At 48.6% G+C, this 17,750-nt stretch overlaps 2 protein-coding genes across 3 annotated transcripts in view; both read right to left on the reverse strand.

The window, feature by feature from the left end:
- Nucleotides 1–596: 596 nt before the first annotated feature.
- Nucleotides 597–3,267, reverse strand: SH3BGRL3 (SH3 domain binding glutamate rich protein like 3). The gene is made up of 3 exons (XM_069574958.1): nucleotides 1,907–3,267; nucleotides 1,161–1,328; nucleotides 597–1,049 (listed from the first exon to the last, which is right to left on the reverse strand). Exons 1-3 carry the CDS (start codon nucleotides 1,952–1,954, stop codon nucleotides 984–986), a joined length of 282 nt encoding a protein of 93 aa, XP_069431059.1. The 5' UTR covers nucleotides 1,955–3,267; the 3' UTR covers nucleotides 597–983.
- The window catches only part of CEP85 (centrosomal protein 85), a 43,130-nt gene continuing 28,646 nt past the window's right edge, over nucleotides 3,267–17,750 (reverse strand). For both annotated transcript variants that reach the window (XM_069574943.1, XM_069574944.1), the window contains 7 exons: nucleotides 12,479–12,631; nucleotides 12,109–12,263; nucleotides 10,624–10,738; nucleotides 9,676–9,726; nucleotides 6,675–6,782; nucleotides 5,278–5,503; nucleotides 3,267–4,944 (listed from right to left, as the gene is read on the reverse strand). In XM_069574943.1, the coding sequence (XP_069431044.1) occupies nucleotides 4,784–4,944; nucleotides 5,278–5,503; nucleotides 6,675–6,782; nucleotides 9,676–9,726; nucleotides 10,624–10,738; nucleotides 12,109–12,263; nucleotides 12,479–12,631 (969 nt within the window). In that variant the 3' untranslated portion in view covers nucleotides 3,267–4,783. The remainder of the gene's footprint in view (nucleotides 4,945–5,277; nucleotides 5,504–6,674; nucleotides 6,783–9,675; nucleotides 9,727–10,623; nucleotides 10,739–12,108; nucleotides 12,264–12,478; nucleotides 12,632–17,750) is intronic.

A 17,750-nucleotide genomic window follows, 5' to 3' on the forward strand; every position in this document is an offset into this window, starting at 1 on the left:
TGGCGGCCCTGGCCCTGGGTCTTTGTCCTGTAGGTTCCTCTTTCTGCCCCGAGGGCTAAGCTGCTCCAGGGGAGGGAGGGCCTGGGCTTGCCCCAGCCCGGCACCTCCTGGGCCAGCGGATCCCTGCGCCCAGACACGCACAGGACAAGCACATAGGGATGCTTCAACACTGCATGAGAGCCACTGCCCCCGCCCTGGCAGAACTGCACCTGGGCACCCACTTCCACGACACCCCCACACCGAGCTGAGCTGTCGGGACACAGGCAGGAGGGCACAGGGTGCCGCCCTGTTACTGACTGGCATGCAGACGTGCAGTGCACACCAGGGCACAAGTGCATCATGGGTACCACCACATGCACGGGCACTGCAGGGTGACCCGCCCCCCAGCGTCTCTAGAAACCGACGGCCCAGCACAATTGTGTGTGTGTGTGATCTGGGCATATATCCAAACACATGCATTGTCACACACACAAAGATGCCACACGGGACTGCCAGTCGACCTGCCCACCGAGGACAGCCTCAGCACAGTCACGTCTGCCACCAGCTCTGCTCAGAGCCGGGACCCGGGAGGCACAGGCCACACCAGACAGACACGGTGCCAATGGAATGGAACATTTAATTGTTTCTGCGGTGCTCCCGGACGGGGATTGCGGGGCCTTTGGCAGAGCCTTGGCTAATGGAATCAACAAAGGTGCCCATCAGCCAGTGCCAGGTAGGGTGGCAGCCTCAGGACCGAGCTGAGGACAACCAGCACTTGGGCTGTTGCTTAAGACAATTTCTGAGACCGGTGGGTGAGGAATGTTGCTGCTGAATGGAGAAGAGGGGGCTTACAGTTAGGGGAGGAGAAGGGGTCTTGGGTTGAGGGGAGGGGCTCCCCGTTCAGAAGGTTAGGAATAACAGGGAGTTGGTCACAAGGTCCTTCATGGCGGGGTGATCGCTGGGGGCGGGGAATGTGAAGACGAAGTCCAGGGGGGTGACTTGGCTCAGGCCAGTTTCAGGAACTCCTGCAGTGTGTTTTGTTCCACAGCCTCCACGAAGAGCTCATAGTCCTAGGGGAGGGGAAGAGAAGCGGTCACCAGAGTGCTGGTGTGCTGTCTCAGGTGACTCAGGCTGGTGTCCTCCTGTAACGTTTCCTCCACCCCCAGCCCCGAGGCCCATACCCCACAATACTGGTCCCCGTTGACAATCTGGGGTGGGGTGGCCTTAGGGTTGCCGGCCAAGGCTCGCATCTCGTCCCGCAGGGCGTTGTCTTGGGAGATGTCCACTAGCTGGTACTGGATGCGCTTCCCATCCAGGATGCGGGTCACCTCACTCTGCTGGGACTTGATCTGGGGGCAGAGGGCGGGTAGGGGTTAGCGAGCAGCCTGGAAGATTTAGGGGGAGAACCCTGGGCAGAGACAAAGGGGCTGTGGTCAGGAGCTTTGGTCCCCTCTGTCCCCCTACACACCCTAGGGGAGGGTTCTGGCCACAGGGAGTTGGGAGGATGAGTCAGGCTTGTGGTGGTGTGGAAGGAGAGGGGCCACCAAGCATGAGGAGGGGAGTCAGGGTGAAGGTAAGTGAGAAATTCAGGGTGGGGAGAGCCAGGAGCTCAGCAAGGGGAAAGCAGGGCAGGCCTGGGTGGAGGCTGCTAAGGGGCCATCCCCGCCCCAAGTACAGACACAGTGGAGAGAGGAAGGGCCAGATAAGGACAGGGTCAAGGATCGGCCTCGTAGTGGGGGTGCGGAGGCCCCAGGATGCCCTCAGGAAATGTTCAAGGCTCAGGATGGGGCTGTAGAACCTGCCCCCAGCCCAACTCCCGGAGGCCATGCCCAGCACCTCGGCTCCCCCGCCCTGGGGGCGGGTCCCAGGCGTCGGGTCCAGAGCCCCGGAACCGCCGCCCGCGCTCTAGCCCAGGGCGCACACTCACTTCGCGGGAGCCGGTGACCGACGTGCTGTAGACGCGCAGGCCACTCATGCTGCGGGTGGACCGACAGGAGGACAGGCAGACACACGGCGGTGGCAGCAGCTGCACGGCCTAGAGACGAGGCCGCCGCGTTCGGGAGCGGTTTCCTTCCTGCTCAGCCCGCGAGTCACCGCTCTCGGGACCAATGGGCGGCGCGGACAGGCGCGCGGCCGGGGCGGGGCCTGCGCGACCCCGCCCCGCGCACCGCCGGGGGGGCCCCCTCCCCTCCCCCTTGGGGACTGGGCGCGCCGGGGACCCGCGTCCCACGCAGGGCCGCCCGTTTCAGCCCTCCCCGGCCTGGGGCTCACAGTGTAAGGCCAGGGAGCGATCTGATGGAAAGGGCGGGGGCAGGGGCTTGGCAGAGGCCGCCTCAGCCTCGCCCAGGTTTGCTGCACCCAACTGGTTGCCCTCCCCCGGGTGCCACGACGCCGCTGCTCAGCTCCGGGCTTTGAAGGCTCGGGGCTGTTCTCAGTTCCCCGCCTAGGGAACCTGGCTCCAGTCGAGCATTGTCCTGGCGGCCACCCACACATAGCTAAACCCGCGGGGCACGCCACGTCAGTGACAACCCCTCGCTGCGAGGTTTCCCCAGAGCTCCTCTCCGCTCACAGGCAGGTTCAGACAAGGGTGGTGGCCGGAGACAGGGCCACGCCCTCAGAGAGCCAAATGGGGGCCAAGGTGAGAAAGGATTCTAGCTCTGGACCCAGTGCAGGCAGAGGCTGGCAGTGGGGTTCCCGAGTCTGGCTGGGCCCTTGTTAAAAATCCACAGCTGGTCTTGGGGTGGCCCCAGCCCCACCCTGACTTCATGATGCAGATGACCCTCCAAAAACCTACTCCCAGCAAAATGCAGGGAGTATAGTATGAGGCAGCAACCAGCCCAACTTTGGAGACTCAGCTATCTGTGTGGAGTGGGACCTGACACTCCTCAGAAGTCTCCCCAGGTCCAGGGCCCAAAGAATAACCCAGGAAGACAAGCCTAGCTCCTGGAGGCAAACAGTGCCCTGCCTTGCTCTGGGGAAGCCACTTCCCTGCAGCAATGCACAGGCAGCAGACTTCCTTGTCAGGATTACTGAAACTCCGACAAACTTGCTCTATGACTCAGGGCAGCATCACACAATACAAAGTGCTGTGGGAAGAGATCTTATCTGTCTCCACAGACAGAGGAGCAGAAGTGGTAGAGATACAAACATGAGGCTGGACCTGCCAAAGTTCCCTCTTTCCTGCTATTTGGAGAACTTGGCTAAACACCCAGGCTTTGGCCCCAATAAGCCAAAATGAGGGGTGGAGTATGAGATGATGGTGATGGAAGGCAATGGAAAACTGAGGAGTCTGTTAAATTTTTATTTCGTAAACAAAATAGGCAATACAAACTAGTTGACATAACAAGGATTCATATAAATAACTGCTTATAAACTTTATGAGGAAAAATACCCGTGAGCATGGTGGCTGGGCTCCCAATTCAGGGTGGAGACCAACCGGGCAGCTCTGCTTTTAGCAGGCAGGAGCCCAGAGACTGAGGGGACAGCTGGGTGGGGATGCTTTGAATGGAGGCTTAAGTCACTCCATAAATAAAACACCAACTTGTAAAAGCACTTAAGAAGGAGTCTCATTCAGGCCTGGGAGTGAGGTCCAGGATGCTGCCCTGCTAGCCCAAAGCTTAGCAACCACCTCCCAGTGGCTGGCTCTGGACTCCTGCACTGCTCAGGACTCCCCCCTCACAGCCCTGGCTCCAGATCCAGAGGAAACCTTGAGCTGGCCAAGGACCAGACACAAAGGACTACAAGATGCTCTCTCAACAAAGAGGCAAAAGAAACCAGAAAGCAGAGCTCTGAAGGCCCCAGAGAAACAACTAAAAACACAAACGCTATACCTTGAAGCTGACCTGTACTGGCTACTCTCAACTCTCAAGGAGCCCAGAGCAGGAAAGGGAAAGGACCCCCATGCCCAAACACGAGAGAGGCACAAATCAGAAGGCCAGGCACTGACCCCAGCCTTGGGGGAAGGGAGTGAGCAGCTTGACAGTGCCTTGTGGTATCAACCCAGAACCATAGAAAAGAGTCTGCACTCAAAGCCCAAGAAGGGGCTACCTGGCCAGCCTGAGAACAAAGGACAAAGGGGCTGTGCTAACTACATGATCAGAGCCCCAAGGGCACGGGGCAGCTTGAGTGGGTCTCCTGTAAATAGGCATGATAGCACAGATAAAGGAGCCCTGGGTATAATTCCCAGGCCCCTAATCCTAGCAAATACTTTGCTAATGAGCAGATCACCCTGAGGCATCAGTGAGAACAAGAGCCCTGAGGAAGGAGGAGTGGGCCTGGGCCTAGGAAAGTCCAGAGCCAGCTCAGGTCCCAAGAAGGCTGGCACAGAGGGCTGGAGGATTCTCAAATGGCTACTGTTACTGGTACTCAGCCTTTCCTGGCCCTTCTAAGGAACTTTGGGCATCAGCACGACCAAGGTACAGAGTGGGAATGAATGTGGATCCATCCCAAAGGATGCAGAAGGGAGTTAAGCAGCCTGTTTGCCTTTGACATCAGCTTGTTACTGGGAATAGTCTGTGAGGATTTACCTGCAAGTTAATTAGTAACTCACCCTAAAAGAGTGAATCAGGATGACAGGATAAATGCAACCCAACAAGGCAAAGCCAGAGTTGGGCAAGACAAACAAAATTCTCTCATCGGCCCTTGGCCCTATATGCAGGCTCACACCTCCTCCCTCCCACCCCTTCTCTCTGGGAATAGCAGCAGATAGGAGGCAAGAGATTGTCAGGGCAGGACCTGCTGGACGGTGCTCTCAGCAGACCAGACTCTCCCTGGGGGAACACAGCTCGTCCACCCCCAGCATTCCTCATTGTGTGACACAGTTTTCTCCCATGTCCTGGGCATATCTATCTGACATGGTGGTCCTTAAGTCCTCGATGTCACGGCGTAGCTGCTGAACCTCTTCCAGTTTTCTCCTGATCACATCTGGTTTCTGAAAATCTAGTTGAGTCCCTGGGTGCTGTGCAGCTGGGGAGGAGAAGAACATTTTGACAGAATATTAATAAGTAAATCAGAAGACACTTTCATGTAGAGGGGGCAGTGTGGACAGGCAGTCCTAAGGCCCTAAGGCCTGTGGTCTTGGAACATGGCAGGCACTTTTTACAAAACAGCTAGGGATAATGGGCTAAAAGTCTTGCTGCCTAAGGGCCACTTTTTTTTGTTTGTCCTACACCCAGGTACCCATAAGGATGCCTGCTTCCAAAACAGATTTACTTAACATCTAACTGAGAAAGGTAGATAGGGGTGAGAGGAGAATGAAAGCCACTCTCTCCTAGGTCCCAGACTGGTCTAAGGACTCACAGTGAATGCCCAGGAGCAGGGAGAGATTGGGGTCATGGCCCTGGGCCCTCTGGGTCACAATGCTACAGACAGCCTGCAGATCTTGAAGACAACTGGCCAATTCCTGGTGCAGCTCAAATGCCAGCTGAGCTGTGTCTGATGAAGATGGGGACCCTGATTGGGCCTGTCGCAGGTGTTCTTGCAGCGTCAGATTCTTCTCAATGAGGTCCTGGTTCTGTACTGAAAGCTGAGCAGATAGACAGGTGAGCATGTTAACTCAGGCCTAGGGAGAAGCAGAGTAACTGCACACGAATGTGGCTATACGTGTATGGTGTGTCAAGGGGAAGCTATGAGACAAAGGCAATGTTCCCCCCTCCCCACTCCTACCAACAGGCTTTGCATTGCCCCCTCCCCATCAGTATCAGGCTGTTTCTCCTGCAGGTAGGTTGGGCCCAGAGGACCGCAGCACTGGAGAGGAAACTGCACCCCAGCAGACTGAGTCAGCAGCCTCCAGGTTTCTGCTCAGGAACTAGAGAAGATACTCCCGCTCCTCGGAACTCTATCTGAAGCCAGTCCCTCAGCCAACTCTGTTAGCCAGGCTATTAGAGAAGGCTTAACGTGAACTGTGAAATCTGAGGAGACACTGGTTTCAATCTCTCCCTGCCACCCTGACAAAAGTGGCCACCAGCCAGCTTGATCAGTGTGTGTCAGAGGAATAAAGTGGGCAAGAAAGACAATGTGACAGCTAGTGGCCACTGGGCAGGTGAAGGCTAGGGGCTAAAGAAGCTGCTGACCTGGAGGACACAGTGCTGAAGAGTGCCCTGCCTTTTCAGTCTTTCACCTCGGTGGAGTCAGGCTTTACTACAAAGACCAGCTCATTCACGTGTATCTGTGTCTCTTTCTCTCCCTTTCCCACAACAGCTTTAACACACTCTCCTTCCCTTCCTACCACTATTCTGTTTTAAAGACAAGAAACAGAGTTCCTCCACTAGTCCCAGCCCTTCAGCCACACTGGGCCATATGACCATCTTCGCTCTTGGAGACTCCTTCCTATGCATTTGGCCAGTGACCTTGACCGCCCCCTGCTGACAGCTCTGTTTACTCCAGGAGGATCACCAAACCTTCAGTCTTCTTGAACCCTTCATCCCCAACCCCACAAACCTGTGGCTGCAAGAAGACAAAATAAGAGAGAACGATTTTCTATATCCAAAAAGCATTACTGGATAATTACAGCCAAAGGTAGGCTTAGGACCTTTAATATAAAGGATGATGCAATGTTCCTTCTTACTCCTCCAAAAAAGCTTAGTAAGAGACCTCTCAAAATGTGGGGGGGTCTTGTGGGAGTGGGAATGGGTAGAGTACACAGAGAAATTAGGTTTGTAAAGACAATGCCAAGAGGCCTAGCTGGTGCTGCTCACCTCTTTCACAGCTGTGCGCAGCTGCTGCAGGGCTGTCTCCCTCCTTTGGGCCTCCTCTTTCAGGGCCTGGCTTGTTCCTTCTTCTTGAGCCACTTCCTGCTCTAGGCTCTGAATCCCATGACAAGGAGGGTGGGAGAACACATCAGAGGTAACAAGTCTGGGTCAGACCACATTGCCTCTGGTCTGGACTACACAATAGTAAAGCCCTACCCTGCTGCTAAGAGATTATTTTAGAACAACCCTGATCTGTGACTTCCCATCAAAACCCTTCTCAAGCCCCTGACCATGTATCAACCGAGGTCAGGCTCCTCAGAAGAGCATTCTATTAACAGGTCAGCCTGGCCTTTACCTACTTCTCTATCTTTACCTCTCTTTACCCTCCACATCGCCTCCACTCTAGTCACACAGACTGACTGACTGGCTTCCAGCACCAATACTGTTGCTCACTTTTCTTTGCTTTTGCCCAGAATGCCCCTCTGCTCTGCCAGTCACCTGGGAAACTTCCCACCTCAACCTTCCTTCATCTGCAAATCAGATTCAATTAATCCCAACCTTGCCCTGCAACTAATACTCATGGCTTATGAGTACATTTGTTGGCTGTGCGCTCGATTCCTCTCTCTATTAGACCATAACTTTCTCGAGGGCAAGGAATGTCATTTCAGTTGAGTTCAATTATTGATCGAGCACTCACTACTGACAGGCACTAGGGACACAGAAAACAATATCAGACATTCCTGTCTTTGAGGAACTCACAGCCAAATGCCCTTGACAACTGTTGTTGTTTAGTTGTTTAGTCACCAAGATGTGTCCCACTCTTTTGCCAGCCCATGGACTGCAGTCTGCCAGGCGCCTCTGTCCATGAGATTTTTGGAGTGGGTTGCCATTTCCTTCTCCAGGGGATATTCCCAAACCAGGGAACGAACCTGCGTCTCCCGCACTGGCAGGCGGATTCTTTACCACTGAGCCACCAGGGAAGCACTGTATATTAAATGCTTTTGACAGAGATGAGAAAGAGGACACAACTGAAGCGACTTAGCAGCAGCAGCAGAGGGTACTCTGTCACCTAATGTAGTTATGTGTATGTGTGTGTATGTGTTTAGGGGTGGTCAGGGTCAGGAGAGGGAGGTACAGACTTGTTATCTTGTGCCTCTCATTCTGTTCATTCCAATTTCCCTCTGGTTTTGAAACTGATTTGGACAAATAAAGTATAAATAATATTTCTGAGCTTTTCCATTTTGTTTTAATAAAAAATTAAATAGCCAAGGAGAACATCTCACCACCACAAAAGACCCAAAGTGACCATTTTGAATCCACCTAATTCCACCAAATTCACCTGACATTTTAATTTGTCTTAGAAGTCTCATCATGGGTAAATATACATTTAAAATGTTGTGGAGGGCTTCCCTGGTAGTCCAGTGGTTAAGAATACACCTTGCAATGCAGGGGACACCGGTTCAATCCCTGGTCCAGGAAGATCCCACATGCCCTGGGGCAGGTGAGCAAGCCCCTGCGCCACAACTGCTGAAGCCCGCGCACCCTAGAGCCTGTGCTCTGCACCAAGAGGGGCCGCTGCAATGAGAAGCCTGCACGCTGAAGCAACCAGTTGCTCCGGCTAGGGAAGGCCCTCTCAAAGCAACCAAGACCTAGCGCAGCCAAAAATAAATAAGATATTTTAAAAATAAATAAATAAAATGTTGTCAAGAGTTCCAGGAAACATACTTTGAGATCCATTAAAAACTACTAAAATCTTGGGATTTTAAATGGATGTAGGGAATTCCCTGACTGTCCAGTGGTTAGGACATCCTGCTTTCACTGCCAAGGGCCCACGTTCAATCTCCAACACAGAATTAAGATCCTGCAAGCTGCACAGTGAGATCCAAAATAATAACAGTAATAAAATAAATGGATGTAAACATTCACTAGGCTTGACTATCTCTTTAGAGGACTTGAAATCTGTGAACTAAACAGACCCACATGATGGCAATGGTAGGACTGAGCTTTCAGCTGTTCCTCGGTGGAAGTGCATTTCACCTGTTTTGGTGTGAAAACCTCTTTTAGAATCCAAAGAGAACCTGTACCTAGAATTTCTTGGAGAACCCAATTAAGACACTCCCACTCTGGCCCAAAATAGAAACCAGGAATTGTCTTTAATTTCTGTAACAGACCTACCCTCCAGCCTTGCTTCTCTCCAACTGCCAATCTTCTTCCACACTCAAGTCTGAGCTGCAAACCTGACTATATCACACCCCAAGGAAATGCTACAGTAGATTCCCATCACCTACCTAAAGAATAAAAGCTAACTTCACTGGACAGTCCAAGCCGTCCCATAGCCCACTTCTCCATCTGCCACCTTACTCAACACTAGCAAACGACCTGCAGCTCCATGCATGAGCCCTGCTATCACATGCCTTCGTGTTCCTACCCACGCTGTTCCTTCTATCAGAATTTCAATATCATCCTATGCTAGCTTCCTCATTGCCTGGCTAACTCCTCCTCCTTCTTCAAGCCTCATGGTCTCCAGAAACCCTTCCTTAATCTCCGCTACTTTCAATGATTCTTTTATGCTCCCCTAGGGTAATATGGATGCTCTCACTGCACTGTGCCGAATGAAACCCCTTCCCAACAAGACTGTAGGCCACAAGCACTGATTTGGTCTCATGCTTGTACCCCTGGATGCATGCTAAGTCACTTCAATTGTGTCTGACTCTTTGCAATTCTGTGGACCACCTGCCAGGCTCCTCTGTCCATGTGATTCTCCAGACAAGAAGACTAGAGTGTGCTGCCACGCCCTCCTCCAGGGGATCTTCCTCACCCAGGGATCAAACCTGTGTCTCTTACATCTCCTGCACTGGCAGGCAGGTTCCTTACCACTAGCACCACCTAAGAAGTCCTAAGCTGGTACTCTTAACAGCGAGCAAATCGCAGGGCAAAGAATAGGGTTGGCTGAATTCTAGAAATTCCATCAAGTCCTGCCCATCATGTCCCAAGGATTCCAGCTCACCTGTACTTGTGAGTGCAACTGATCAATCTTCTGCTGTTGCCTCTCCACAATCTGAAAGGCAAAGTTATCAAGGACGATTGCAAGCACATGCTAATAGTGGGGCCAGAAGGCAAGAGGCTACACTAAGATCTGCAGTTTGACTATTACCTCAACTATTATCTACAGCCAATTAATAGTGAGAACAGAGTGAAAACAAGAAATATAAACCGGACTCCCTATCCTGGCTACTTAGCTTCACAGTCCTGTGCTCCAGGCACAGAGGTTTAAACAAAGATGAACGCAATGCGGAAGACCTATGAGGAAGTCAGGTGGAGAGACACCTTCACCCTGATGACTGTCGGCCAGGAGAATCAACTTCATATGAGCCAGTGTGCCTTCTGGCTCTTTGGTAAAGGACACAACTGACAATTCAGTTTAATGACGCCGATCCTGCTCAGGGCTGTGACAGTTTTTCACTTACAGCTTTGGTCCCACTGTTTAAGAAGGGGGCTCAAACAGGTCCAGTGTCCTGTCCTATGAGACCCCAGGTACTCTTTGAATCGTTTCTGGGTCTTATTTGCTGACCTTCAAACAAGTCTCTCTGGTAGGTCCTGGGCTCCTTCTTCTATGCTGAATTAGGGCCACCTCACTGGCTAAAACTCTGCTCAATGCAAGAGGCTTTGTAGAGGGCCTGAGCCATGAAGGAAGTGCACCAAGCTTCAGTGCACCATTTTGGTACATCTAAATTTGGATATTCAGAGGCATGCCCTTCCCTAACTTTGCTTGCCAGTACTAAGGATGGCTATCTAAAATGTGAATTTATTATGCAGGGATGGCTTCTAGGAAAAGAGAATCAAAACTCAACAGATCCTAGGGGGCTTGGGGCCAGAAATTCATGGTTCCCTACCAAAACCCAATCTTCTGCTTCCTCTAAGCCTACCCCCTTACGGCCTGGACGCCCTTAGTCACCTTTCGAAGGGAATCACATTCCTTCTGCCAAGACTCCATTTCCACTTGGGGACCTTGTCCTTGTTGAGCTGGACCTTCTCCACTGGCATCTTCCACACACTGCTTATCTTGCAGGCTGAAAGACAGTAGCCTCTTCAAGAACTCTAAATCAGAGAGATGTGGCTTTGATACCTGACACTGCTATTTACTGGGCAAGACAAGTAGGCCCTTCCAAGCCATAGCTGGGGATAATTGCTTAGGTCTGTTTAAAGTAGGGAATGCCACACAGAAGCTGCTTGCTCAGTCTATGTTAGTTCCCTTCCCTAGAGGTCAGCATCTATACAATGTGCCAGCAATTCTTTACCTAGCCAAGGCTTTTTTATTCTTTGTTTTGATATTTAAAAGTAAACATTCATCACATGTATTTAAATTACAAAAGTCACACATATAGGATAGAGAAATTTTAGAAAATACAAAAAAACCCCCAAAAGTCCTTTTTTCTTTGCACACCCAGTCTTGGAAAGATCCAACTTTGTCCCCAAACCACAATCACTTTCATCATGGGCCATATGCTGAGATAAACAACAGAGTTACTGTGGTTGAATGTGGGATGAGAAATCCAATCCATCCCATTAAAAATTGGATTTGGTCCAAGGGGCTGTTGAAACACAGCCACGACATTTTTTCAGAAACTGCTATTAATACAGAAGAAGTTCCCAAGACATCCTGAGAGTACATTATAGCATCTTATTTTGTTCTCAGAGCCTACTGTGGCAATTGAGAACAATCCCTAGGGCTAAGGAGAAGTAACAGATGCTCCTGGTAGCCTTCACAAGATTCACCATGTGGATAACCCTCAGTCATCAGCACCAGGATCTACTTCTGCAAATACAGATACTCACTTTCCAGTTTATAAAGCGCTCCCATTCATTCAACACATACCTTTTCAAGAATTATTGCCCAATACTATTATGATGCTGGGCACTGGGCTGGATCTTTCCAAAAAACAGTGGAAAACCCCACTGCACCACTATACCACTCACATTACATCTCAAAGACACAGTCCCTGTTCATAAACAGTTTTCCTATTACTTACAACCCAAAGAAAACAAAGCTCAGAGAAGTAAAGTGAGTTGCCCAAAGTTAAACAAGCAGTGAGTAGGGTAGCCAGGACCAGAACCTAGCTCTCTGCTTCTTTCTAAACCTCTCAGGGATATTTGGAGAGGACAATGACAACCCACTCCAGTACTCTTGCCTGGAAAATCCCATGGGTGGAGGAGCCTGGTAGGCTGCAGTAAAGGGGGTCGCGAAGAGTCGGACATAACTGAGCGACTTCATTTTCACTTTTCACTTTCATGCATTGGAGAAGGACACGGCAACCCACTCCAGTGCTCTTGCCTGGAGAATCCCAGGGACGCGGGAGCCTGGTGGGCTGCCATCTATGGGGTCACACAGAGTTGGACACGACTGAACTGACTTTGCAGCTGCAGCAGCAGGGATATTTACCTATGTCGGGTGGAGGAGAAGTCAGCTTCTCTCTGTCTCAGGCTTTCCAGTTGAACCTCCTTTTCTCTGCAGGCTGCCTGGGTCTCCTCCAGCAAACTCTCCAGCTCAGTCACTCTCTCCTGCAGCTCTGTGCTCTTCAACTCAGAATCCTTAAGCTGAGAGACAGGATTCCATGCTTAGGTCAACAAGCAGGGAAGACTTTGGGTATATTTCAAAAACTTGGCAATTCAGTTGTGATGTGAGTCTGGACATGACTCCGTTGGGACTTTCCTTTCAGGAGACCACAAGGTCATTGCATGCAGCAGAGGTTGAGAAAGCCCCCCACCACCACCCCCAACTTGCCCCAGGTATGCTTGGTCATTGCTGCTACCTGCTGGCTCTGTTTCTGATGGTCTTCCAGAGTGGGCAGGTCAGCCAGGTAGCGCTCCAAGGTCTCAATACGCTGCTGCTTCTCCCGGTTCTGCTCGGATTCCTTCTGACATTTCTTTTTCAAATTATTAATATGTTTATCACGACCCTTGACCTATTGGAAAGAAATGTTAACAATCCTTCTCCACTCACCCCTCTACCATCTTGAATGTTAACTATTTTTTTGAAGTGAACACTGTCTTTGACCTTAGGACTATAACTGTTTTCTATTACCATGAAGGCAGGAAGTTGAACAAATTTTGTCATTGGAGATTAGGACATAAAATGCAGAGTTTTCACACCAGAACTTTCCATTCAAGGGCAAGGAAGAGGGGATTCTTGGGCAGTTTTCAAAACCTGGTAGCTCTACTGTATAATAAAAGAATTTCTCTGGTCTTTGTTCAAGTTCCTCGAGGTAACTTCTAAATTCTTAGAATATCCCAAATAATAAATGTGTCGTTTGTTATTCACAGTGGACCAGTTCAGTTCAGTCGCAAAGAGTCGGACATGACTAAGCGTCCGACTCTTTGCGACCCCGTGAAACGCAGCATGCCAGGTCTCCCTGTCGATCAGCAACTCCAAGAGTTCACCCAAACTCATGTCCATTGAGTTGGTGATGCCATCCAACCATCTCATCCTCTGTCGTCCCCTTCACCTCCTGCCCTCAATCTTTCCCAGCAACAGGGTCTTTTCAAATGAGTCAGCTCTTCACATCAGGTGGCCAAAGGACTGGACCTTCAGCTTCAACATCAGTCCTTCCAATGAACACCCAGGACTGATCTCCTTCAGAATGGACCAGTTCGATCTCCTTGCAGTCCAAGGGACTCTCAAGAGTCTCCAATACCATAGTTCGAAAGCATCACTTCTGTGCTCAGCCTTCTTTATAGTCCAGCTCTCACATCCATACATGACCACTGGAAAAACCATAGCCTTGACTAGACGGACCTTTGTTGGCAAAGTAATGTCTCTGCTTTTCAATATGCCGTCTAGGTTGGTCATAACTTTCCTCCCAAGGAGTAAGCATCTTTTAATTTCATGGCTGCAATCACCATCTGCAGTGATTTTGGAGCCCAAAAAATAAAGTCAGCCACTGTTTCCACTGTTTCACCATCTACTTGCCACGAAGTGATACGACTGGATGTCATTATCTTAGTTTTCTGAATGTTGAGCTTTAAGACAACTTTTTCTCTTCTCTTTCACTTTCATCAAGAGACTCTTTAGTTCTTTGCTTTCTGCCATGAGGGTGGTGTCATCTGCATATCTGAGGTTATTGGTATTACTCCTGGCAATCTTGATTCCAGCTTGTGCTTCCTCCAGCCCAGAGTTTCTCATGATGTACTTTGCATAGAAGTTAAATAAGCAGGGGGACAATATACAGCCTTGACATACTCCTTTTCCTATTTGGAACCAGTCTGTTGTTCCATGTCCAGTTCTAATTGTTGCTTCCTGACCTGCATACAGGTTTCTGAAGAGGCAGGTCAGGTGTTCTGGTATTCCCATCTCTTTCAGAATTTTCCACAGTTTACTGTGATCCACACAGTCAAAGGCTTTGGCATAGTCAATAAAGCAGAAATAGATGTTTTCCTGGAACTCTCGATTTTTCGATGATCCAGCGGATGTTGGCAATTTGATCTCTGGTTCCTCTGCCTTTTCTAAAACCAGCTTGAACATTTGGAAGTTCATGGTTCACATATTGCTGAAGCCTGGCTTGGAGAATTTTGAGCATTACTTTACTAGCGTGTAAGATGAGTGCAATTATGCGGTAGTATGAACATTCTTTGGCATTGCCTTTCTTTGGGATTGGAATGGAAACTGACCTTTTCCAGTCCCGTGGCCACTGCTGAGTTTTCCAAATTTGCTGGCATATTGAGTGCAGCACTTTCACAGCATCATCTTTTAGGATTTGAAATAGCTCAACTGGAATCCCATCACTTCCACTAGCTTTGTTCGTAGTGATGCTTTCTAAGGCCCACATGACTTCACATTCCAGGATGTCTGTCTCTAGGTGAGTGATCACACTATTGTCATTATCTGGGTTGTGAAGATCTTTTTTGTATAGTTCTTCTGTGTATTCTTGACACCTCTTCTTAGTATCTTCTGCTTCTGTTAGATCCATACCATTTCTGTCCTTTATCGAGCCCATCTTTGCATGAAATGTTCCCTTGGTATCTCTAATTTTCTTGAAGAGATCTTTAGTCTTTCCCATTCTGTTGGTTTCTTCTATTTCTTTGCACTGATTGCTGAGGAAGGCTTTATCTCTCCTTGCTATTCTTTGGAACTCTGCTTTCAAATGGGTATATATTTCCTTTTCTCCTTTGCTTTTGCTTCTCTTCTTTTCACAGCTATTTGTAAAGCCTCCTCAGACAGCCATTTTGCTTTTTTGCATTTCTTTTCCATGGGGATGGTCTTGATCCCTGTCTCCTGTACAATGTCACGAACCTCCATCAGGCACTCTGTCTATCAGATCTAGTACCTTAAATCTATTTCTCACTTCCACTGTATAATCATTACCCTTTTATCATAAGGGCTAATGAGACTGTAAACTCCTTGAGAGGAGGGGCTGTGTCCATTTTGCTTTTATCAAAGGGATTTTGCTTTTATCATAAGGGATTTGATTTAGGTCATACCTGAATGGTTTGGTGGTTTTCCCCACTTTCTTCAATTTAAGTCTGAATTTGGCAATAAGAAGTTCATGATCTGAGCCACAATCTGCTCCCGGTCTTGTTTTTGCTGACTGAATAGAGCTTCTCCATCTTTGGCTGCAAAGAATATAATCAGTCTGATTTTGGTGTTGGCCATCTGGTGATGTCCATGTGTAGAGTCTTCTTTTGTGTTGTTGGAAGAGGGGTGTTTGCTATGACCAGTGCGTTCTCTTGACAAAACTCTATTAGCCTTTGCCCTGCTTCATTCTGTACTCCAAGGCCAAATTTGCCTGTTCTCCAGGTGTTTCTTGACTTCCTACTTTTGCATTCCAGTCCCCTATAATGAAAAGGACATCTTTTTTGGGTGTTAGTTCGAAAAGGTCTTGTAGGTCTTCATAGAACCGTTCAACTTCAGCCTCTTCAGTGTTACTGGTCAGGGCATAGGCTTGGATTACCATGATATTGAATGGTTTGCCTTGGAAACGAACAGAGATCATTCTGTCGTTTTTGAGATTGCATCCAAGTACTGCATTTTGGACTCTTCTGATGACCATGATGGCTACTCCATTTCTTCTAAAGGATTCCTGCCCGCAGTAGTAGATATAATGGTCATCTGAATTAAATTCACCCATTCCAGTCCATTTTAGTTTGCTGATTCCTAAAACGTCAACGTTCACTCTTGCCATCTCCTGTTTGACCACTTCCAGTTTGCCTTGATTCATGTACCTAACATTCCAGGTTCCTATGCAATATTGCTCAATGGACCAGAGCACACCATAAATGCATATATGCTAATTAGATGACTCAGAACAGGAACTGATCAGTACAAAAACCAATGGAGTTGAACCCAACTTCCTGCGAAAAGGGGACAAAGACAGGAGATTTGAGTTCAATCATGCCTACATGATAAAATCCCAATTAAAAACTCTAGACACCAAAGCTCAATGGAACTTCCTGGTTGATGAACACATGCATGTGCTGGGAGGATGACAGGTTCTAATTCCAAGAGGGAAAAGGTATGGAAGCCCTGCTTTTAGGACTTTCCCAGACCTCGTTCTATTTGTCTCTTGGCTTATCATGATTTGTATAACAAAACTGTAATCTGTGAAATTACTGAACCTGAAGGTGTCATGGGAATCCCTGGATTTATAGCCAGTTGGTCAGAAATATAGGCAATCTAAGGAACCCAAAACCTGCAGTTGGCATCTGAAATAATAAATAAGCATAGTCTTTTGGGGGACTGTGTCCTTTAAACTTGTGGGGTCTGATGCTAACTCGGAGTGGTTTGCATCAGAACTTAACTGCAAAAGTATATATAACCGTATAGGTAGTATAAATACAGCCCACCTGGTCTATTCTGATGAGACAGGTAATGCATTCTTCTCTAAACACTTCATATGATATAAAGCTAAGCAATCATCTGGAAGGGCTAATGAAATTCCTTGAGAGGAGGGGCTGTGTCCATTTTGCTTTTATCAAATCCCCAACACAGCACAATGCTTGGCACTAAGCAGGAAATAAATTAAGATTTGTTGAATGGAAACTTTTCTTACTATTACGGCTTTTTCTTTGGCTTATGAAAACGGAAGCTGGAGATAAAGCAGGGAAAAAGGCAGATTTATTGATGCCAAAGAGGCTCAGGCCTAATTTGATCCAAAGACAACACAGTACTAAGAAGGATCCCTAAAAATCAGTTAAAAGCTTTACCCCAGGTACAATCTGTACCGTTCAAGCTCCATGTCATTCTCCAGATTCTGTCATCTTAATATGCATCAGAATCACGGGGGAAGCTTATTGAAAATGCTGATGGCCAACTCTTAATTAAAGAAATGGTAGGCCAGTCAGAGTTTATTTTTTCTCCCTTCCAAAATATTTCTAGAATGACAGGCATAAAATAAAATACCAATTTTTAAAAGGCAACAGAGGAGACAAAAGTATACAAGATAGGGTCTTCCATGACGGTTCAGTGGCAAAGAATCTGCCTGCCAATGGAAGAGACTCGGGTTTGATCCCTGGTCTGAAAGATTCCACGTGCTGTGGAGCAACTAAGCCCCATAGCCACAACTATTGAACCCATGCTCTAGAGTCGCAGAGCCACAACTATGGAAGCCTGCATGCTCTGGAGGCTGTGCTTTGTAACAAGAGAAGACAATGAGAAGTCACACTACAGCTAGAGTATAGCTCCTGCTCACTCAACTAGAAAAAAGCCCACACAGCAACAGAGATGCAGCACAGCCCCGCAAAGACAGATAAAAAAGTATATAAGACGGTTCAAGATGTTTCCAGAACATGAAAGGAATGGGAGGGACAGACGATTTGGAGCAGAGGAGTTATAATTTGCAGTAGGAGTCACAGACTACTTGGAAGACAATGTGCCCTTCACAACCCACAAGAATCCCTCTACTTTATTTTATTTTATATTTTGTCCCCTCCCCTCCAGTAGAATCCCTCTACTTTAAACATGAGATACCTGAGGCAGGGAGGTATCAGCCATAAACCTGGAAAATAGGGGAATTCACTGGAAGTCTATATTCAGGCTAGCGGGATATCATTCTCACCCTGGGTTTTCCCAAAAGGAGACTGGAGATTTAT

This window comes from Ovis canadensis, chromosome 2, assembly GCF_042477335.2.
Source record: "Ovis canadensis isolate MfBH-ARS-UI-01 breed Bighorn chromosome 2, ARS-UI_OviCan_v2, whole genome shotgun sequence".
Lineage (NCBI taxonomy): Eukaryota > Metazoa > Chordata > Mammalia > Artiodactyla > Bovidae > Ovis > Ovis canadensis.

Bases quoted from the DNA above. Each gene is read 5' to 3' on its own strand.
- SH3BGRL3 (XM_069574958.1), bottom strand. From the start codon at position 1,954: ATGAGTGGCCTGCGCGTCTACAGCACGTCGGTCACCGGCTCCCGCGAA. The intron at 1,329-1,906 runs GTGAGTGTGCGC...CTCTGCCCCCAG, and splicing joins CGGTCACCGGCTCCCGCGAA to ATCAAGTCCCAGCAGAGTGA. The intron at 1,050-1,160 runs GTATGGGCCTCG...CCCCTCCCCTAG, and splicing joins ACGGGGACCAGTATTGTGGG to GACTATGAGCTCTTCGTGGA.